The sequence below is a fragment of the Pezoporus flaviventris genome, unplaced genomic scaffold (genome assembly GCF_033815535.1).
Source record: "Pezoporus flaviventris isolate CSIRO_AGI_PZ_B2104156 unplaced genomic scaffold, CSIRO_AGI_Pfla_v1 ptg000007l, whole genome shotgun sequence".
NCBI classification, from domain to species: domain Eukaryota; kingdom Metazoa; phylum Chordata; class Aves; order Psittaciformes; family Psittacidae; genus Pezoporus; species Pezoporus flaviventris.
Window position 1 is genome coordinate 96,228,358 of NW_026892555.1, and position 23,763 is coordinate 96,252,120.

Sequence of the window (23,763 nt, forward strand, 5' to 3'; positions counted from 1 at the left end):
TTATAGTCCTCCTTTATCTGCTTCTTAAATATCAACATGGTCTCCATAAAACCGAGATGTTGGGTATTGCAGCATTTAATCTAGTTATTGTGTTTTGTGGTAGTATAACAGTAAGAATGTGAAGCAATGGAATCATGTTTTCACTTACACTTTTCTTGTAATAACTTAACCTTGTTTCCATTTTATTATTCCAGGCTTCAGGCTTGTGGTCTTGTATGATGACTTGTATGTTGCATGGGGTTTTGGGTTGGTTTTTGGGGGTATTTTTTTTTTTTTTTTTTCAGTTAAACTAAAGTTCTCAGTTTGAGATTAATACTTATTTCGGTATCTAATATTCTGGCTTTCAAATCTGCTGTATATCTAGCAGCTTCTGTGGTCCAGCGTTTCTTGAAATTAGGCCATCTAGAGCCTTAAATTAATATTGTAGTCTAAATTCAGGTTCTGATGTTTTTCAGGGTATAAAATCAAGGGTGTGGTTTTTTTTTTCATGTAAGGCAAATATATTTAGGATTTTGTAAACCTAGATCAAAAATTATTCCCACCTGACCATAGCAAATGAGAAGTTTGGGTTTTTTTTGGTTGTAGGCTTTTTGTTTTGGTTTTTTTTGAGTTGGGTCATCCTCCCCCCCGCCCCGCTGTTTTCATATGCATGTGTGTATCAAGTGCTGTACCTCTTCCTCCTCAGTGATGTAAGTATTAGTACTTTTTGCTTCCATTGTTCTGGATTGAGTGAGTCAGCTCTTTGAAAAGCTGTTCATGTGTCTTTCCTATTTATATATAGTGTATTGACTATGTATGTCATTGGCTTTGGGGCTCTTTGTTGACCTAAACTGTAAGACTGGCTGAAACGTTGTAATGCAGAGGTTTGTTTCCTCCTGCTTCTAACCTCTGGAATAGAGATATAAAAACAGCTGTTTCTTTTATTTTTTTTTATTGACTTTAAATTAGCAGGTTGATACATATATCATGTCCTGCAAACTTGCTTGTAGCAAACCAGAATGTCAACAGAAACTGCTTTCATTGATAGTATTAATTTCTAAAATTAAATTAATTTTATAAACTGTTTCATCTTTTAGAGATCTCTTCCCATGTGGCGATTCAATGGTTTGCATCATTGATGATAGAGAGGATGTTTGGAAGTTTGCACCCAATTTGATAACTGTGAAGAAATACGTATACTTTCAGGGTATAGGAGATATTAATGCGCCTCCTGGACCAAGAGAAATTCAAATGAAGAAGAAAGGTAATTTATATAATTTTTAAACTACTTTCACAAGTTTTTCCAATTTTCAGATGTGTTTGATAGCTGTTGCAACCCTATATTATTGTAGTTGACTATTGTAGTTACTCCTGCAGCACAAGTGCAAGTAACTTAGTAAAACTGGACTGTTCTTGTTCATAGCTTTCCTTTTGATGGGTAACCACAGCAAAAGTGGAGTACTGGTAGATAACGTTTTGGCTGTTATGGCTGGAGTGCTGGTATGGCGATACAACGAATCATTCAAAAAAACAGAGAGGAAAGCAATTTCTCTCCTCTGTGTAAAATAAGGCACAGAGAAAAATAAATCTTTACTCCTCTCTGTAGGTTTCTTCTCTTCAGTCCCCTTTCCTGCCCCACTTTGGAGGAATAGTTAATAAACTCTGGTCTCAACATACTGCTGAGAATGAATATTTTGTTCCTACTTAACCTCCCTGCCTAAATCATGCTGCAGTAGTTTCATTGTCCTGAGGTGTAATCGTGAAACTCGCGCTAAAAAATAAATCCTTTCATGTTTGCATAGTTAACAAATAGTCACTGATGGCCTGTGTGATTTTTAAAGAAGAAAAAAGAGCTGCTTACACAGCGTCTTTAGAAAAGTAAAGTTTGTTAGGTTTGCCAGTTCTAGTTCTCTCTAGTAATCATTGACACGTAAAGTATCTTAACTTCTGAAAAGCCTGTCACTTGCTAACATAGTGATTGCATATGTAAATTGTGTGTTTAAGGAAAAAAAAATTCACTTCTGATTAAACTAAAAAAAAATAAAAAAAGAAAATATATACAGATTTTATTTCTTTCTTTCTTATGTTTTAGTAAACTACTCTACAAAACCAGAGGCATTGGATTCAGGAGTGACATCAGGAAAAGATGCTGAAGAAACAAAGAGTGTTATATGTGTAGAAGAGCAAAGCAATGGTCTCAAGAAAACTACAAAGGATGCTTGCACTGCAAATGGAGGTACTTCTGTAAGCAGTGAAACATTGGACTGGGATATGAACCCTCGTGATAAAGTCATTGCCCAGGATACCTTAAATGATAGCACTGATCAGAAAGTAGACAGTGAGATCACTCATGATTTGACAAATACAATAGAATCTCAGATTTCTTCAGAACAAGGTGACAGAACAGTGACAGAGAAGCAGCAAACCCAAGACAACACAACAAATGACTTGGACTTTGAACTGTCTAGTGACAGTGAAAGTGATGGTGGATTGGATACCAAAAAGTCATCCACTTCTGTATCAGATAGTGAGAATGAGGAAAAGAGAAGCTGGAAGAAATCCAAACAACCTTTGCAGGATGAAAATTTGCAGAAAGGGAGTTGCATTGATGTGAGTGAAAAAAAAGATGGTCTGGTGAACCATTCTGGGGATGCACAATCTCTGCCAAGTGAAAATATTCATGACAAAACTGATCTTGAAGCGCAAGAAGAAAGTGAACAGGAAAGTCTTTGTGATTTAGGAAATGGGTGTGCAGACAAGAAAGAAGCTGAAACAGAGTCTCAGAATAGTGAACAATCTGGAATTACAATGGGTGAGTCCTTAGATCAGAGTATGGAGGAAGAAGACGAGGAGGATGATACAGATGATGATGACCATTTAATATACCTTGAAGAGATCCTTGTGCGGGTTCACACTGATTATTACACAAAGTATGATAAATACCTGAAAAAAGAGATTGAGGAAATTCCAGATATCAGAAAAATAGTACCAGAACTGAAAAGTAAAGTGCTGGCAGATGTAACCATAATATTTAGCGGACTCTACCCAACAAACTTTCCCATTGAGAAAACACGGGAACACTATCATGCCACAGCACTTGGAGCTAAAATTGTGAAGAATCTAGTACTGAGTGCTGATGATCCTGACAAAGCAACACATCTCATTGCAGCAAGGACAGGTAAGCACATGAGACAAGTTTTCTATCAGCTTTTTTTCCTGTTTCAGCTCATTTATGCCTCGAGTTGTTTTTCTGTAGCCTACAGGCTTAAATATAACTGCGATTAGAATTTAAATTAAAGGAAAGGCTCTTCTTAAAAAAGGTTAGGAGCCTTTTTTTAAAAGGCATTTTGCTGCTTTTTGATCAAGTGTGGCTTTTAATTGTTAAAAAGAGGACCTGCTAAATAACCTCTGATGTAACATGTCTTATTTCTCAATTAAGAGTTGGTGGTACTGAATCTTTTGACTGTTAAAGATGTTGAATATAAACTTTAACATTCATTTCAGAGAAAAGTTTATTGTGGTCTTGCTATGAAGTTACAGCAATACTTGCTTTCTTGGTTTCTCAGATTTCAGCTGTCATGGTTTAGTTTCACTCTGTAAGAAATACAAACAAATTGTCTTGTGACTGGAATCTGGTGATAGCCTGTCACTGCTCCGCATGTAGCCTATATGTGCTTGTCATGGAGAGACAATATAATGTTTTTCCAATTTCAAATCTTAAAACACTTAACTTCAAAGCTCCTTTGTCTAACTTGCACTAGGTGGCTTCTGAATGCGGTTGTACAGAAGATGCAGCTGTTATGTGATGTTGTAAAATTGATAGAATAAATGTAAATGAGACCCTTCCAAACATAAACATTTCTCTGGATGAAAAATGTTGAATAATGTTATGCTAAGGTACATGGCATGTGATAATGAGAAGCAGTTGACACTTCTTTGGGTTTTTTTTTTGCTTGTTTTTAGAATGTACAGTTTGGGGGGGGTGGTATATACTTATATACATATGCACATTCTTGTGTTCTACTTTTATAAGCAAATTCTTCACTACCTGCACATTCTTAGTGAATCATCCACTAATGTAAATCTTAATATGGAAAAGTACTTTAGATTTAGATTGCATTATATTAATGTGCTTTTAAGGTATTTGAATTGAGTTTATTAATATATTTTAAGTTAACTTTGTGTTATTTAGAAAAATATATTGATGTCCGGATGGGTCATATTTTCCAGACTTTTTGTCAATTTAGACTCTTCTTCGAAATAGTAATGTAAAGTTGGTGTTGCACTTCATACTTAAAATATATTCAAATATTGCCTGCTAACTAAGACAAGAAATCACAAGAAGAGTACTATTCCTGAATTGCCGGGGTGAAAAACCTTTGTTGTCAGTATGCAGAAGCTGCCCCCTTCTTTTAGTAAGAAAAGAATTGCACTAATTCGGAAAGAGGAACGTGGCAGTCTTTTCTGCTGATGGAGCAAGACTGCTGTCATCTTTTCACCATCACTTAATAATTATTTCTGTAACACTGGCAGTGAAATAAGGGAAATTAGAGTGGGGAAAAAAAAAATTCTCCAATAAGCCTTTTTTTTTTTTTTTTTTTTGTAAGATTCTTGTGGATTGCTTGTGGATTTGTGATGGCTTTTTGTCTTTTTCAACTGAAGACTATTTTTCTCATGTCTGGTTAAATGGGGGTAGTCATGCTGCATCATCCTAATTTCATGAGGGAAACTGAAGTTTAATCAGATTTTTAAGGTTGCAGATTGTGTCTGGTCACAACCGGTTTCATGATAATTTAGCTGTCAATGTGATATTTATTTTTTTTTATACTGATTAGGGTGTGGGTAGGCAGCAAATTCTGTAAATCTGTATTACTGCTGATAAACTATAAATACTGCATCTGTTGCTCTGTGGCAAACATCTGAAGCACTGCTTGATGACTAGTTGTTGTCACACTTTTGTTTCCCACTTTGATTTTTATCCAGAATCAAATCCTTAGACCAAAGTTGTTCAGCTTTTTCTTTTTTCTCCTCTTAATGTGTTTTTGAAAAGGTCATTTTAAAATGTACCTGTCAGTTCAGTGTTTGTGGGTGATCCCACTAACTGCAGACTCTTCACTCAGACAACAAGCAACTTACATGTTTACTTTGCATTAGCTGGGCAGTAGTAAGTGACATATACTTAATCTGCAGCAGTAGGTACTGTTAGCTTTTGAATTTTTAAGACGGGAAGGATTTGTCAAGAAATAAGAAGGGAAGAAGTCATTGTGAAATGGAGTATCCCATAGGTCTTGGAGGGATGGGTTTTCCCTCTGCAAAGTGACCATGTGGTAGCTTGATGTATGGAATGAACAGCTAACAAATACCATTTTAGGTTGTATTTGCAGCATTCTTGCTAGCCTATTGCAGTAAATAGTTAGATTTCTTTTATTCTTGTCTGTTTCTCTGCAGGTAGGCAGCTTGTTTCTTTGCAGACACAGGTACTCTGAATTCTGAAAATAAATAAATCCTTTCTCTTGGATTAGTAGGATTTTTTTTACATTATTTAGGGAGGAAAATACTATCTACCTGAATTACTGTAAAGCAGTTGGATCTTTGTTTTGTTTAATCAGATTTTCATAAATCTGAGTGACTGAGAAAAGGCTGCTCTGTTGTCCTTTCAGCTTACCTATGGGCTGCATAACTCTTCAGTTTTTGAAACATCTGTGGTTTGCTTTAAGCAACAGTAAACTGCTCTGGATGATTTACTATAGCTGTGTACACACTTAACCAGTTACTACACTTTAAACCTTGTTATGTACCTTCCTGAACAGATGAAAGATACTGTAGTTGATTTTTGTATCGAATTTTTGCTAGTGGGGCAGCTAAAGGTGACCAAGTCACATAAAAATTATTCTAGTAGGAATGGAAATTTGTTAGTTTAAGCCCTGAATTTTTCTTTTCTTTTTCAAAAATATATTTACTTCTGTGTCTTTTCCTATACTTTGAAAACAATATGGAAATAACTTCCTTACTTTTGTCAACTTAACAAAACTTGACATAGGCTTAATATCTTTAAATATCAGGTTGCTTAAAATACCAGTTGTACTATGAACTATGGCTTCTTTTATTCATTCTCATCTACCAACTTAAAAATGCTTACTCTTTAGTCTCTGAGGCACAGAGAGAGCAGAAAGCCACCAGCTGAAGTCTTGTTAGCCTGTCCTATGACTTGGTGTGCCATCTTCACATCAAAGAGCTATGATGTGTCCACAGTCTTGCTCCGAAGAATATTTTCACGGGACATGTCTTTGGAGCAGTGCATAGCTGCTTTTGTTTGTTTGGTTTTTTGTTTGTTTTTAAAAAAAAAAACAACTTGGGCACTGACAGTATAAGCCTGTTGCTTTTGCTGGTAAAGCACAATGCGATGTTAAAGCTGAGCTCTAGACATAGCCTCCATACAGCACATCTGGCACAGTTTTGTTATCATTTAATTCTTGTAGGACAAAATACTGAAGTCTGTATAACTTCTCTTAGGTTAATGCTGGAGAAGAGCTTCAGGATATCATCACAAATCAAGATTTTATACGTAAAGATGGTCCGTATAGAAACTTTTTAATGAACAGATATTTCCAAGCAGTGTTTGGCAACCTGATTACAAACTGCTGTAAGGATATGTTGACTTTAGTCTGTTGGAATCGGGAGACAGTTTTGAGAGTGATTCTGGTGGTCACTCATATTGCCTACTTTAGTTCATCCTGGTGCAGCCTGGAGTACACACGGTGGGCTCCTCATGGGTGATACTGAATTAGAAGGCAGAGTCAGCTGAGCCCTCACAGGCATTTGGCCCATAGGTCTGGACAAAGCTAATCCAGAGCAAAACTCCCTGAAATGCACATGGGGTGGGTATTCTCCTCCAGCACCCTTTTGCCCTGCAGATCTCCACATTGGGCTGCGCTACTTGATATAATGAACGTACCCAAATACGCATATAACATTTCTTTTTAGTCTTTGTAAGTATACAGTTTGTCTCATTTATCTATGTTGCTGAAATGCCTAGTGTGCTCCAAACTTTGGATAAGACAAAATTAACTGTTGTAATGAAACTAAGTGTCTTGGGGAACAGCTCCTGGTGTTTATTGTTACGTGATTGATTTCAGTCACTTTTTGTAGTAGCAAATTGCCAAGATTAATAGGAAGCTTTTTTGTTGTTTTCAACCTTTTTCTTGCAAGTTCAAAAGTAGAACTGATGAGTGCCTTCCCCAGGTTTAAAAATAACCTTTCCCAAAATTACATATTTCAGGCTGTATCCATCAGAGGGTAGAGGTGATTAATTTGGACTCTAGCTGCTTCATGTGAAAAGGCTTGTGTGCCTTTTTAACTTTTTATAACAATTTTAGACTAAAATTTGATGTAGAGAAAGGTGATTAGAAAGGAATAATGGGGGGGGGGGGGGAAGCAGTGCAGAAAAATTGTTTGTTTCAAAGGGATTTTCAGCCTAATTGGATGATTCAGATGTTCCTAACTGTACCAAAGTATTTATTGCTTGGATGGATTAAAATCCTTTCTGCAGTTTCTTCTTCATAAGCATTCTTCCAAAAATTTACACTGAGGAAAGGGGGACTAGAAGGTAAGGATATTAAGTATTGCAGTACTGTTTCTCCTACCCAGTTAAATTTGGCGTTTCACCAAATCTAAGAACATCATATGTGTGAGATCTTGATGTGTGGCCTTCTTATGATGGGGCTATGGAGTTGCTGCATAAGGGAAGTGTGACAGACATCGTCTATGTGGACAAAGCATTTGACACTGTCCCACATGACATCCTTGTCTCTAAGATGGAGAGGCTCAGTGGATAAGGAATTGGCTGCAACTGAGAGTTCCAGTCAATGGCTTAATGGCTGGAGGGAAGGGATGCCACTCAGAGGAATCCTGACAGTCTCTAGAGGTGGGCCAGCGCAAACCTCATCAAGTTTGCACTTTACAAGGACAAGTGGAAGCTCCTGCAGCTGGGTCAGGGCAATCCCAAGCACAAATACCATGAGCAATGAGTGGATGTGGATGGAGAGCAGGCCTGAGGAAAAGGACTCAGAGTTATTGATTGCTGAGAAGCTTCGCATGGATTATCTTTAAGGTCCCTTCCAACTGTAACCGTTCTAGTGTATATCTGGTATGAAACAGATGTGCATGAATGCAGAATGTGTATATGCGTGGAATGGGCAGCAAGGTGAAGCACCTGATAAATCATCAATGCAGAAACATAATTTTTAAAAAATAGTTGAAGGAAGCCATCTCCTCACATAGCTTCCCAAATTTAATATGAGGTGAAGGTGCAGTTTTATGGTTTTGTTCAGGTTTCCTGATAAAGTCCAGAAGGAGCAACAATTTCTTTAGTTGTGTGAATGGATGTACTGCAGTGTCAGATGAGCTTTTCCTCAGGGTATTATAAGCACAGTCAGTCAGTCCAGTAGCACCACTATCTCTGGTTAACTGTTCTGTATGCTTACTAGTGAAATCACACCCTGTTATATGTTGTACTCAGTCAGCTCAAGAGTTATGTGCTGGACAGTATTGCTAGCCATATCTGATATTTGATTCACTATCTAACACAGGGTACAGGTGCCTAAACTTCTACTGGAGTTCTTGCTCTTCATGTCTTCCCCCACCCCCCCGAAACTCCTATGCTTATGAACCTGACTTCAGCATCCTTTTTATGACAGCTTTCTTCCTACCTCTTTGTTCTTATGTCATCTTTGCTTTTCTCCTTTATTCTCAAAAGAAACCATTTTGCAAGTTAAGTCTTTCACTTTTTTTAGTCCTTCCCCCCCCAAGATCTCTGAATCTGATCGTTGTTCAGAACCTTTGCTTTCTTCCCTCTGCAACATATCCTGTTTATAAATTAAACAGTTTTATACTGTTTCTAACTGCAGGTATTTCCACATTTCCTACTGAGGTAATATAAGTACTAATAATGCCTCCCATGGAAACTCCCTCTGGCACTGTAAGCTGGCCCATTTCCAGCAGCTGTTGTGTAAAAGTACTCTGGGTTGCTGATTATGTTTGTAACAGATTAATTGTAAAACACATTTCTTGTCAAAGGATGAATGATCTAGGTGCACTGACTTCCCTTAGTGTTTTGCTTTTTAGCCCGTTAAAACCTCTTGTACTGCAAAGGTGTGCTAGGATGATCACAGATGGGGCTGTTAAATTGTTTTTGTTGAGTTTTGTTCTTTTTTGGTTTTGTTCTTTCTTTGTGGCAGATTTTGAAATATGGCATTTCTAAACAATTTGTGGTCTGGAAAAAGGCTTTATCTTTAAACACTCTGTGTTTATCCTGGATTCTAAAATAAATGCCTTTTTTACTAGTGTGGAGAAAAGCTTTGCATTTACTGTACAGCTCTTATATCCTGAACTGTGGAATTGCTTGCATTTGATGCTGAAAATAGAAGAAATATATTTGTGCACAGAACACTATTTTTATGAATCTAAATGTAAGAAACATATATTTGTATCTAAAGTTACAGGAGTAGGACTACCTTTTCTCTATTTTGTTAGATTTGGGGAAAGAAAAGAGCAGGAAAACAGAAGCTTTCAGCACTTTGTGCAGAATTTATGGGCTTCAGTAGGAGTGAATAGTGTTTGAAGTTACATATACTTGCTTCACCTTCAGTTCTGCTCTTAATCTAGGGAAAAGGGCTAAGTTTTAATTGAACTTCTGCCTTTTCACGTTTTTAAACAAAAAATGTAGTACATTTAAAGTGTATTTAAATGTCTTTGCACCAAGACAGGATATGAACAAGTAATTGGGTTTAAACTGTAAATAAGATGAAATGCTATAGAGATGTGACAAAAGGGAAGAGTAATGACTTTCATTTCTAGCCTTGCCAGTATGTGTGTAAAAATCTGATGTGTGTGTCAAACCTAGATATATCAGGTCAGAATCCTTGGAGTTTTTCTCTATTGCATATATATTTAGTGATTTATTGGCAGATTATACAATTCTTTGTAGTCTCAAAGGTGTCCAGTCCCTCCATAGATCTCTTTGATAAATGCTGAAACAAGTACCACAATTGATGAAATTACTTTTTCCAATCAAATAAATACATTCTTGAAACATTTGGACAGTCAGCTGTTTCTGGGAACTGACTACACTTCAAGGTTAATTTTTGCCTTTATTTGCTTCTTTCTAGTTGCTATAAATCTTTGCCACGAAGCATCAAAAAGAGTAACTGAAGAGTTTCTCTCTTGTTCTGGCTTCTCCAGAGGGAATTTGAGGACACTTGTTACTTGCACACTACATTGTTGATAGTTTCATGTGGATTTTGTGCTAGCTGCCATGTTTTACTTCACTTCTGTTGTTCTACTTTCTGCCCAATACTGGCAAAAGGGGTTGGCTGTTAATTCTAGTGTACTTTGGTGCCAGTGCTTTGGGAAGTTGCAAATAGCTTCATCCAGCTTGAGACTGAGATTCTTGCATCTTATTTAGAGTCTCACTTTTATCACTTGTGATTGTTTTGTTGGACTGAGGAGGAGCAGTTGTTTGATCACAAAATATTCTTAAACCAGTGGGTACTTAAAACTATCTTCTGTGTTTCTGGGAACACTGTAATGTTATGTTTCGTAATAGGCACAGAAAAAGTACGGCAAGCTCAGGACTGCAAGGACCTACACGTTGTAAACCCCGATTGGCTGTGGAGCTGCTTGGAGCGCTGGGACAAGGTTGAGGAACAGCTCTTTCCCTTGAAGGATGATTACATGAAAACACACAGGTAAGTGGGAACTTTGGGGAGTAGGGCCCCTGAAAATAGTTTATTTATACAGTGATGCTCATTTGTTAATGTAGCTTTAAAATTGGTTTCTGATAAATTCACAGTGGTGTGCCGTGCCTAGAGATTTAATGAAAGAACCCTCCATTTTTATCCACTTCTGTGCTGCTAAAACGGAAGACCATTAAAGGATCAGGAGGCAGTTCAGCAGCTAGAAGAATCAGGAGAAACCTGTGATGCCAATAGTTTTTTTAACAGTTGTCCTTGTTAGCTATTTTCGGCTGGAGCAGTTGACCTTGTCAGTTTATCCACAAACTAACATAGGGGAAATGTACACATTTTCACAGCATGGTAATTTTGTAAAGTATGGCAATTTTTTTTCTGAGCGGTGACGTGGAAGGCAGTAACAGAAAAATACAATAGAAAAACCCAAGAGGGGCTGGAAGACATGAAGATAGAAGCAGAAACTAGAAGAAAGAAAATAATAATCAGTGCATTAGGATGATGGCAAATAGAAGGGACAGCCAAGAACTTGTCTGTTAACGCAGAGAAAGTCAGAAGGCTAGTAAGAACAGTCCCCTTCAGGAAAGTTCCATGGCTACAGTAACTCATGACAAGATACTGTAGAGCCAGCTTCTGCTTCTTGACTTGTTGCCTGGTTAGATAGACTGACATTAATATTAATAGTGTCTCGCAAGCCTAACAGAGGACCTTCCCTTCTATGTTCAGGCAGGAAGGGGAATAGCATATTGGACTTTCTGTATCAAATCAATACTGGTGTGGTTAACTGAGTAGGCTAGAGATTTGTGTTCTGCTTTGAAGACACTAGGCATTTGAGGCAGAATGTGCATGTAAGTCCTCATACATACTGAAGACACCAAAAGTAAAAACATCTGAAAGTGAGGTCACTTATGAAATAGGACACTAGATGGAGAGCCAGGATTCAAAAAACTTAGGAGTGCGAGGTAGCCTACTTGTGGCTCGATGAGGTTATTTTGTTTTTTAAAAGTGTTATCAGATCTTTTTTTTAAATCAAACTTTGAAATATTTGTGTGGTATGTTTGTCTCAGAGGCCAGGCACTTAAAGTTCTTAATACAAATCTAGGTAGTGACTTTATTAACCCAACACTGTGCAACTTATCTGGAAAAGATTTTTTTTCTCCCTAGTGGGGCTGCTTAAAATAGTAATTATGGGTCCAAAGCACTTCTGAACTAGGGAAGGGATGAACTCTAGGAAAATATTTGCATATAAAATGAGCTTAAGAATATTAAAAAAAAATCAAGTAAACTTGGAATTAGTTGACCGTAAGTATTGACTCTACAAGACAACTTCAGAAATGTCTGAGAGAGCGTATGGTAAAATCTCCAGTTCTGTAGCACTTCCAGTATTTGTCAAAATGTAATTGTATTTTTTAATATAGAATCAGTTTCATGGTGCATAATATGCTGGTTTGTTTGATATTTTTATTATTATTTTAATTTTTCAATTTACATCATTTTTGGTTTGCGGCACTTCATCATTGTAATTGGATAGTATGCCCTAATTGTGATTCCTGCAGACTGATCTCTAAATGTTCTTGCTGACACTTCTAAAATTATGTTTTAAAATGCAGCAGGGTGATCATAGGCGGCTTAGTATTTTAATAAATGAGTTTGGGTGACTTGCAAATTCATACTGTGTGTTTGTTTTCTCTTGGAGCAAATTTGGAGAGCAAATACAAAGGTCTGATACAATAGCAGGTTTTTCTCTGTGTGCAGATTATCATGATACTCTAGTTGTGCAGTTGTTACTATCGGGAAGCACTGTCAGTAACTTTATATGTTAAGACAACTTTTAAGACACAATTAATAATCTTTTAATCATGTGATTATGACATTGTCTGTCTTTGCATTTTTCTCTTTGTAAATTCAGTGAGACTTTAATGGGGTGGAGGAGAAGAAATGTTTCTTCAGGAATCTCCCAAACCTTTCCTTTCATCCCCCTCCCCCCTCGCTTTCTCCTTTAGGGAAAAAGAAATGCTTATTTTTTCACATTCTTGTTAGATAGCTCATTTAAATTTCTAAAACAATTTTTTTCTGAACTTCTTCCAACAGAGAGAATAGCCCTGCTACATTTCCTGATACACACAGCACATTTCAGACTGCTTTGTTTCACCCAACACCCATCCATCCAAAGTCTCAACCTGGTCCTGAAGTGCGGCTTTATGATCCCAACACTGGAAAGTTAATCAGGAAAGGTGCTCAGACCTGTGGCCAGCCAATGTACATCCAGTCTCCAGCTCCTCCCATCACCTTACCAGTCCATGGCGAATGCTCATCCTTCAGGTACCTAAAGCATAGCTAAAAGTCACTTCAACTATATTTTCAGATGTGTAGTAAATATAACTTGTGTTGTCTTTGCCTTCAATTGAATTGTCAACTTTCCTTTAGTTACTTTATTTGTTTCCTCAAAAGCCAAGGAAATGAGAGAAAGTGAAGGGTCAGCTGAAGTGAAATCAGGATACTAGAATTCCAGATGCCTTTTGTGCCTCACCGAAGAGCGTCTAGAAACCTCAAAACAAATAAATGCAGCATGTAATTTGTGCACTCTGAAGAATGTTAGAATAACTCATTTCTGAGGCAAGGCAGCCTAATGTTTTTTAATGAGTCTTAGAATACTGGATTGGGATTCTTTTTTTGTGTCTATATCTGATAGCATTTGGCTTTTGTTTATAAAATCTTCCTCTTCACCTAATTCCTTCAGGTGGGGCATCAGCTTTGTGTTTTGTTTCGAGAATTATCAGAGAGCGATGTAGCTGAGTGTTATTAAGTAAGGCCAAAAGACTCTACACTAGATCAAACTTGATCTAAGATCACTAAATCAAGACACAAAAGCAGGAGGAGGTGGCCTCCTTTCTGAAGTAGTACAGAGCATCTGGACTTTGTCAAAATTTGTGGGTTTGGTAAAGCAACAGTGACAACACTTGTCTCTTAAGGCTGCGTAAAATAATTTAAATTCATCCCTAGGTATCCACATAAAAGATCTAACTTTCTGGAATGCAAACAAGTTTAGCAAGTCTTGTTGACTCCAATGGTAAAGAAGTATCTAGTTGAAGGCAAAGCTTTTATATGTCTAAATGTGATCAAAATTCCTTTGTACAGTGTGATCAGAGTGTAGCAGTTGTTACAAAGCAGTATATAACAACTACAAAAATACAAAGCACAATTACAAATGTACTGTTTTCTACCTTTCTTCTCCCTCTCCCACCACTTTTGTAGTGTATCACTTGTAAAGGCTTTGTATATTAGTGTATCTTATGTTTCCACTCTTACTGTTGCTAAATTATTTCAAGCTATTTTTTTTTCAGTTGACATCTTTTTGTAGGCTTTTTTTTTTTTTTGCATTTCAGCTTCTTTGCTTCTGTCAACACAGATTTGGTTTTTGTCTCTCTTGTTTATGAAGACATGTTGTTTTCAGTTCCTTTTTAACTGTGTCTCTTAAAGTCTGTATTTTGCTTTACAACACGTTAAATAGACAGGAAGACCTTAAATAATCAAGATGCAGCATGTATCCAGAGAGGAGCTGAACAGCTTTTGATTTTGTTAGTTATGGTGGAAGGGCATTTGTCTAGAAATAGAGCTGGGAAGGTTGTATGTGTATATATGACACTTCTATGATGCTTCAATACAATGGTTTATGTTAATATTAATGTGTTACTCAACGCTTTAAAAAGAATAGGTTTTGATATGTGTTCTGCCTTTGTTAACAACTTATGTAGAGTTTTATCCACACTAAAGCCTTTCTTTTTCTTTTTTTTCTTTTTTATCACTTAAGCTGCTTTTCTTTACTGTAAATGCTCAGGGTTGAAATGCCTTAATCTAAGTGAATCCAATTACTTAGTGCTGCAACTTCACCCCATAACTGAGCAGCTGTAATAAGATATTAATATAAGATATATGCTGGGAAATAGTATTTTTATCATCATTTCGTGTTGATTCGGTTCTAGTGGTAACATTAGTGACCTGTAAACACTGATCTCTTAATTGGAGCATGTCTGTATTCATCGAAGTAGTTCTTCTGTCTCCAGTTAAGTTGGTGAGGAGTGTCTTGTCAAAGTCTAGGAGGAAAGAAGCAGCGATCAAATCCCACTTTCAGTAGTTTTAATGGATAGGAAGTATAGTGCAGGCAGAGCATGAGGGCTGTAGTAAGTAACAAAGCTGAATAGCAACAGCTTTGCTGTGCTTTGAGCAAGAACTGAGGCAGAAGTACTGTAATGTTGCCTTGCTTTGTCTTAATGCATAGATCAATTATATTAATTCAAAAAACCACACACAACAAACTTTTAGAAAAGAAGAACCTTCACATCCAATTTAAAAACTGATGTGATACTTGACTTTAGAGAAAATTACCTTAGTGCAGCAGTTTCTTGATAGAGAATAGATACAATATATTTTGTGTCCTGAGAGACTTCATGTGCTTATATGTTCACCCTCTTACAAAAGATGAGAGTATCTGTAACTAAGCATTGAATTTAAGCAAAGCTAGATAAAGCTGTTAACACGCACAGCTGTTCCTGTTGTGGGTGGATGTAATCAAAGCCTCCAATAATCTCCTTTGATAGTTTCTAAAAACTTCATCTGCTGCTGAATTACAGACAGCAGGCAAAAAAATTGCACTGCTGCAAGAGGAAACCCTTGGGGAGATGGTAGCTGCATGTGGCATAGCAATGATACTTGGTCTTGTACAGTAAGAACAGACAGCTTGTTGTGCTTAGAAGATAACCTCTTTCAAGACAGGTTATCGAAAAAGGCTTCAAGATGTCCGAGTACCATTTCCTAAGAACTACTTCAGTTTTCACTTTGTTTCAGGTTCAACATTTTAAGCTCCTTTCTGGAGTTCAACTTGAAACATAATTTAAAATAGGATATGATTAGTTTAAATATCTACATGCAATTTGTCACTAGCGAATTACAGATGGTTCAGTTAATTTTGTTGGCGTTCTGTGTGACAGGCATAGATCTTGCTATTGTGCCTCAGCTCTGTGAGGCTTGAACACTTGTTCTTTGTTCCATGCATGGCTGCTGCAGCTTGCATGTAAAGGTACCAAAGAGTTTGGGTTGTACAGGAAGGGAAGGGAATGCCGTGCTGCTCTGTGGCTGCTAGCAACCAGCAAGAGCTGTTCCCTATCTGAGAACAGGAAGGATTCCACTTTAAATGTAACCCGTGTGTCAGAGCTTTGACACACTGTATGTATCTCAACAGTTTGTATTTTCATATGAGAACAGTATTCTACAGGCATTACAGTAAGTGCTGAAGTTGTAACAAGGTGTGAGATGTGTAACGTAGTGTTGTCCAAAAAAAAAAAAGTTAAGAGTGGTACTCTGGTTTTAAATAATGCTAAGATGCATTAAATGTTTGGTTTGAAAAGATGTGTAAAGCAGAGTTTGGTGGCTGAAGCAATTCTTTAAGATTCATATAAATTAATCTCACATATAAAATTTGTTTCTTAATTTACATGCTCATTGTTACAACTTTTCCTATTTAATGTTCATAGTCTTTGTGAGAACAAAACTACGAAATACCAAATTGAAATAATGAATGGAATTTAAATATTTTTCACTATCATTTTCATTATAATACTGGTTTAGCTTTTGCCCTGATGTTGTCTCAATGAAAGTGTTAAGATGCTTCTTGCTTGCACAAATGTTGAACCCACCCTGTACATGCATGTCCTTGTGCGTGTAAGACCAGTAAGTGCCAACTAACCTGTGCAGGGATGAATATGGTGGGTTTTTTGAAAAAGTACTTACGAGTCTCACCTGATTAGAAATAAATGTAAATTCCTGCATTTGTATGTCTTTAAGTCTTTAAAGTTTAATCAACTTAACAAGCAGCTGAAAATGTAAAGCCAGAAAAATGTCTCTGATAAAATAAAAGTGTTTCTTGCAAAACTTCAAGAAGTCCTTGTTTTATATTGCTTTTTGGAATGATTTGGTGAGAAGTTCCCCATGTGTCATATCTTACAGCAGTTGGAAAAATACTGGAAAATATCTGACACAAGCCTTTAGAAACTAGTCATGCAGTTATTTTACAGTTAATACTTGTGTATAATGGATCTCAGATTTTATTCTGCAAAAGGAGTTCTTTGATGTGTCTTATGGTGATGTGTTCTTAAAAAAATAGCTAGATTTATTTCTAGCCTAAGAAAATCTGCTTGGCTGCCTGCTATGTGTAACTTATGTATAATTCTTGGCATGGTCAAGCTTGTTGTGTTTTTAATGCAGTTGTGTGAGGTGCTGGGACCATTTTGTAGTTCTGTGTTTTACTAAGGATGTGAATAGCATCACCACCTTTCTCTTGGTTAAAGGGCACCTTTTAAAAAGGTATAGAAATCATATTTTAAAAGAGCCTTTTGAAAAATATGGTGTTTTTTTTCCTCTTTCACCTATGAAAATTATTGTCTGAGAGCAGTTTAATAACAAAAGAAAACATTGTGGTCTTGTAGAGTAGAAGACATGGGGGGGGGGGTGGAGAAGGGAGGGAGGGAAAAACAACCAACGAAACCTTTACTGTGAAGTAAAACTACAGTTTGGTTAGTTCATTTCCATAACAACCAAATCATTGTTTTGGCTTCACAGGAAATTTCACTGTTCAGAAATAAATGAGACTGTGAAAGGGGCACATGTCTGCTGTGGCGCTGAGCTGATATGGGTCTTCTGCAGCAGATAATGCAGTGCTGGATAGCACAGCAATGACTTGGTTCTCTTTCCCCTACACCCCCGATTCAGAAAAATGAATTCACATCTCCTGCATCTATCCATGGGATCTGAGATGAGATGTGTATTTAGGAAATATGAACCCTCAAAATTAACTTGACAGCTTTCTGTGGCTTTCAGTTTTTATCCATTCTGGGATTGAAGTACTGATGTAGAAAAAAGTCTTGATATTTAAATAACCTTTTTTAAGAAGCTGTCAAGTTCATGAGAGGAGAAACGATTTTGTAAAACCTTAGCTATTACTGTATTTATGTAACTTGATGGCTTTCTTGGGTGGGGATGCTGATCTAAACCTATTTCTTGAAAATTCAGGCTTGACAAGAAGCAGCTGTCCTGTGCTGTTGCCACCACTGAGATAGCTTGATGGCATCTCACCTGGTAGTTAAAACTTGAAACAGTTTGTGATTTAAATCACAATCACTTTTATACTTCCTTGTGGTAACCGTTACACACATAATCATATGGCTAGTGTAAGTAATTTGTGACCTGTTAGCTTTATAACCTGAGATATTTGAATCCTGGGTGGTGTTGAGCTGCTGTAATATGTTCATGAAGGTTAATGTGACAGCCCAATATTCATAGTTAAACTTGTATTGTGTAGCAGTTTTAGTTTCTCCCAGTCTTTTGTAGTCGAGCAATATTCACAGAAAAAAATTTACCCCAAAAAACCATAGAAGTCTTCTTATGTTGTTCTAGATGTAGTCTACCTTTTTATTACTATTGTAAAGAAGTACCCATGAAATTATAATTATTTTATCAATTGTTATGAACATTCTGATATTCCTTTTTGTATCTGTGTTGTGTTTCAATACAATAACTAACAAGGTAATAAAAGGCAGACTAAAAGAAAATACTACCATATTTGGATACTCTGGCCAAAAAGAAATATGGTCTGCTTTGCATCTCATCCAGGCTTAGCATCTAGGAAATGTCTGAAGATTGAGGCTGCAGAAAGGGGCTTTTCAATTGCAAACTTTGTCTGTAAGGTTGAGAAGCAGAAAGGTATACTTTGCTGCTCAAGAACACAAGCATAACATAGATACGTTAGAATGTAAGAATTGTTTCCTGAATATGTGTCAAATGACAGATGAACTCCACTTGAGTACAAACCTTGAAATACTTTAAGGGCAATGCATTTGCAGCTACTGAAGCTCTTGCTTCAAGAAAGGTTTGATGGTTACTTACAAGAACAGTCGGAAGGCAGGATAGTATCTTGTCAAAGGTTAGAATAAGAACCTGAGCCATCAGACTGAAACTAAGAGCAATCATTGGGAGACTTCATCTTCTGTTGGTGAACACGGAACCCTATTAAGCAAAGACATGGATATTCAGCAGTCATAAGTTGTTTGTAGGATTTTATTTCTAGACAAGCTGTCAATCAAGTGAATCTTTCTCATGTGGGACCCCTGAAATTTTTCAGAGTTGTTCAGCCACATCAGCAGCAGATGTTTGAAGAAGACCTACCAACAAGTGAAAATGAAGAACAGCCTGGTCCATCTAAGCGAAAACGCCAGCCAAGTATGTCTGAGACAATGCCCCTCTACACCTTATGTAAAGAGGATTTAGAGAGTATGGATAAAGAGGTGAGCTTAACTAATTCTGACAGGTTTCTAACATAATTGCTAGTTATAACATGGTTGCTAGTTATGCATTACAGTTGAACTTACATTTAAATTATGCATGTATGTGAACTGACCTTGCATGCTACTACAGTAGCTTCAAATAAAAGCCACAGGAGAATAAGAGGTACAGTTCAGGCTAAAATGCAGTTACGTCCTGCAAACAAACTTGAATCAGGAATGGGAGTACTCTTGTATGTAAGAAGGCCTTTAAAGTAGAACTTCATTGAGGCGTAGCTTTGTCATGCAAAGCATGTTATCACGTTTGCTGTCTGCTTTGCTTTGTCAAATGTCACTTTAAACTTTTTTTTTTCTTTAAGTAAAGCTTCAAATCTGGACAAAATCAGTGTTGGCATGGGAGAAGAGAGGTCTGTGGATTTAATAGGCACAGGATGTAGAGAAGATCAGAGAGCCGAAGGGGAGCATGGGCCTCATTATCCATGGACATGTTAATTGCAGTGCTGTTAAATCAGCTGTCATAGTTCTGCAGGTGAAAGGAGCTTTCTGTTACAGAGCAAATTCTACTTTTTCACACAAAACATTATTTGAAATTCATTGTGAACCACTAGCAGCTGCTTATTTATTCACTTATCCTTGTGTGCTCTTTTTTCAAATGAGCACCTATATTACATAATATTAAATGATACACAGGGAAAAATACCTGTCTTTGTACACCATGTTGCATGAATTCATTTCATTGTGTTTGACTTTATTATGAAATCTAGTGACTCTGGAGTTTGAATTCATCTTTGAGCTTAGATCATTCACTGGGTTGGAGACAGGGGTGTGTAACTTGTCAGCTTCTGGCAGTAAGCTGGTTCTAGTCATAACAGGCCTCAAGAGTTATCTTGTTATCTTCAGAAAATACATTGAAAGTGTGAGAAGGAAACTGCACATTTCACCAAAGAAAGAGTTTATGTATACAGCATAGTGTAATTTTGAGATGTGCACTTGCTGGAGAGATCCTGGAAAGACTTTGAGCTGTTATTCCAGGGAAAAATCCAGTAACTTTCAATAACTACGATGAGCTACTCTGAATATCATATGAGTTGCAAGCTTTTAAATTTACCTGGTAACTGTCAGAGTCTACAGATTTGGAAGAAAAAGCAAAAGAAGTAAAAAGTAGTTTACTCACTTGATCTCAGACTTTCACGAGAAGTACTGTTTGTTCTTGTCATGATGTCAGTCCCTAAATCCATCTGTCTGTTCCTCCTGTTATCAGCGGTACTTAAAGCAACTTTGTCATTGTGGGTTGTTTTTATGTTTTTGTGTACTAACATTTTTCTAATGGCATGCTTTACGAAAACATTAATGAATTGCTGTTGCAGTGTGTGCACTGTGCGAAAAGAATATGTGCATGTCTTCCAGAATTACTGCATAAAATATTCATTGTTCTGTTTTTAAAGATAGTATTTACGGACCTTGTTAACAATCTGGCACTCTTAATTTTGTGATCTCTGTGCTGCTACAGTTAGACAAAAAAAAAAACAACCACCCAACTTACAAATATAAGCATCTTAAATTGCAATGGTTTGTTTTTAAATTATGCTTTTACTTAAGGTGCATATTATTTTTGGAAGCTAGACTATGTGAACTTCAGAACAAATGAAGCCCAAATTCCAGTGGATATTTTTTTGCATAGTTGACTTAGCGTTGGTTCCAGGAGTATGATTTGAGGTTATACTTGCTGCCAAGAGGTTTCCCTTCCACCAGTCTCTATTCCCACCTCTCTTTATTAAATTTACATTTCTCTGGTCCTTGGGCAGCTGAACTAGTAGGAACTCTTCACTTGGGTTTTTTTTGGGGGGTGTGGGAGGTATATTTTGGATTTGTTTGGTGGGGAGGTGGGGTGGAAGTTTCTGGTACTTCAGCTCACCAACATGGTTTGATCAAGCATCAAACATTAGCACTGAGACACAGAGGAAGCACAAAGGGCATGTATTGTGGAGGCTGAACTGAACATGGTAGTGCCAGTAGGTTATCTTCTGGGAATTGACTATAGAGACAGCCAAGAAAGACTGTTTTTGTCTAGTTTGGACTGCTAGCATAACCTTGGTAAAGGTAAAGGTAGTGTACTCATGTACAAGAAAGGTAAGTAGTAAAATGGGATTTGATGGTGTTGTAAGAGAGTACACTTACAAAATAGGGGGGGGGGGGCAACATGTAGTGATGTCCTGCTCCTATGAACGCTAGTGCCAAGATTGTTGGGGTCAGGAGAACACAGTCCAAGAATCACAAAATCATAGAATAGTTAGAGTTGGAAAGGCCCTTAAGATCATCTAGTTCCAACCCCTCCCCTAGGGTAGGGACACCTCACCCTAGAGGGTAAAAGCAAGTTACAGCGTGACTTCACTGCAGTGTAAGCCAACTGCTGTATTCCTGCCACTGAGCCACTGTTGATAATCATGCGACCATACAGCAAGCCACTTCAGGGAGCTGGCTTGGTCAGAAAAGATCACTTTCCATGTTAATCTTCATCATTACCAGCTTTCTGGAATAACTCGCCGTTGCTGCTGCATGAGTGCTAATGTTGGGAAAAGGCAAAAGACTGGGAGAGGTGCAATGAGCAGTGAAGGCAGAAATGCAGCCTTCTAGCTTTAAAACTGCAACATCAGTATTTTTTTCTGAATTCCCTGGCAAATTCAGATAAGGATTTTTGCTAGATCAAAAGAAGTCTTAATAGCTTTAGGCACTGGGTGTTTGGGTTATTTTTTGTGGGGTTTTCTTTTTCTCTTTTTTTTTATTTAATGAAATAGGAAATGCATGCACTTGTATATACTGTTTCTGTGGACATAAGCAGTAAGTAATTCCTTTGTGCTTAGCATCTAAAGGAAATCTTGCTTTTTCTTTTCAAAAATCTGTGAAGAGGCCACACAGCCCCAGGCAATACTGAATTTTAATGTAGTTTATACATGGGAGAGTTGTGTTATAAGAATCAAGATGGAAGCTAGTAAAGCGACTTTATTATTTATTCCCAAATAAATCTCTTTCCATCCTTAACCTATTTAAACTTCTCTTTGCTGCTTTTTCTAGTAAAAAAAGCAGAACCTGTTCCAGTATTCCATGGGGCAGAACTGCCATGGATAGGTGTGTTGCTAAAATTTGGTATTACATGTATGTTTATCTTTCGTTATTTTAGCCACAGTTGTGCTATGGATACCAAGTAAGTCAAAGGAAATGAATAGCATCCAAGTTTACTGAAGTTTAAGGTCACTTAGCCTTTTGTATTTTTTCAGTGCCAAAGATTTGGGAGACCAGGTTCAATGGTAGTTACTCTTCCCTCTGACATGAGAGACTCCCTTAAACTTTAGAAAGAAGAGTATTCAATACAAGAGTATTCAATGTGATAAGATTGCCATTCATTGGGCAATTGTCAAATTGGGTAAGTGCATAAGAAACAGATCTCTGGCTGGGCAATAGCTGAGAGAACATTTTCCCCTTTCTTTTGTGCCAGCTAAACACAGATGCTTTGCAACTGGTTGCTGTAGTTTACTGACAGAAAACCAGAAGGTGAAATCCAGGCTTCAGGTGACTATTCATTTCCAGAAAAAAGATTTGTTAGCTAAAAGAAGTTGTGCAAAGGAAGGTAATGTCATACAAATCATGTAGGCATACACCTGCCTTCCTATTCATAATTGATGATCTCAACACAGGATGATGTGTAGTTCTCCTTCCCAGGGGTTACTCATGGATCATCTTGCAAGGATCTTTTTTCAGAATTCATTGAGAACTGTTCCTGTAAACTTGTAGCATATTGATTCCTGTTTTCACTGAAACAATTATATGTTTAAAGAAGGCCAGCAAAAATGACCTGTGACCAGTATTTAATAAATTATGTTAGCCTTGCTGATTTAGAAATGTATCTGCTTTATTGAACTTATTGTTAATTCCTTTTTATTAAGGATGGCTTCCTTCTGAATGTGTATTCCTAAATGATATTTGGAGAGAAGCTTATGTAACTGGGCTAGTATCACGTACTGCACCTAGTCAGATTTATCTAACCTTTAGACTGTCATGTCCTATGTGCTATTAGGAAGCTGTGTTTGTTTTTATGTACTAATTGCTTCCTGATAGACTTGACTTTGCTTTTCTGTCAAACTTATTCTTTCTTTGTAGATCTTTTATAGGCCTAGAAGGCAATTTTTAGCCCCATACATTGTGCTAACTTCTTTTTAAAATGTTTAACTGAATCATCTTTATATAGTCTTAAAGATTTTTCCCTTTGTAATTAGTGCCCTTTCATAATTAAGTTGACATCCTTGTGTATGATAACTTGTGCCTGAGATAAGTAAGCAAGGTCAAGACTTTCATCTTCTATTCTTTTTGGCTACAAATTATTCTCTTGTCCCTTTAAGAGCTGTGGCTGGCAGTACAGTTCCTTTATTTTATTCTTTAGGTGCTGTCTAGCTTGCCAGTCTGTAAATTCCAGAAATCCGTAGAAAGATTCCAAGATACTCCCTTATTGAATGCAAGTGACACAGGAAAAACATGTGACCCTTCTGTGAACTGTGAGCTTGTGCTGAGCTGAAGATCCTGTTCTCTCTTGCTCATACCTAGACTGCTGCCATATCTGTGGTAAACTGGAATTAGAAGGCAGCCAATAGGTACTCATATCTGTTGCTGTCAGCACTTGAAGGACTGGTCTTAAGCAGGTACCTGATATGGAC

General features: G+C 37.1%; 1 protein-coding gene across 2 annotated transcripts in view; it reads left to right on the top strand.

Annotated features, from left to right (window-relative positions):
• CTDP1 (CTD phosphatase subunit 1) overlaps positions 1-23,763 on the top strand; it is a 104,126-nt gene that overhangs the window by 28,360 nt on the left and 52,003 nt on the right. For both annotated transcript variants that reach the window (XM_061449622.1, XM_061449623.1), the window contains exons 7-11: positions 1,077-1,243; positions 2,072-3,157; positions 10,583-10,724; positions 12,816-13,046; positions 18,898-19,060. In XM_061449622.1, the coding sequence (XP_061305606.1) occupies positions 1,077-1,243; positions 2,072-3,157; positions 10,583-10,724; positions 12,816-13,046; positions 18,898-19,060 (1,789 nt within the window). The remainder of the gene's footprint in view (positions 1-1,076; positions 1,244-2,071; positions 3,158-10,582; positions 10,725-12,815; positions 13,047-18,897; positions 19,061-23,763) is intronic.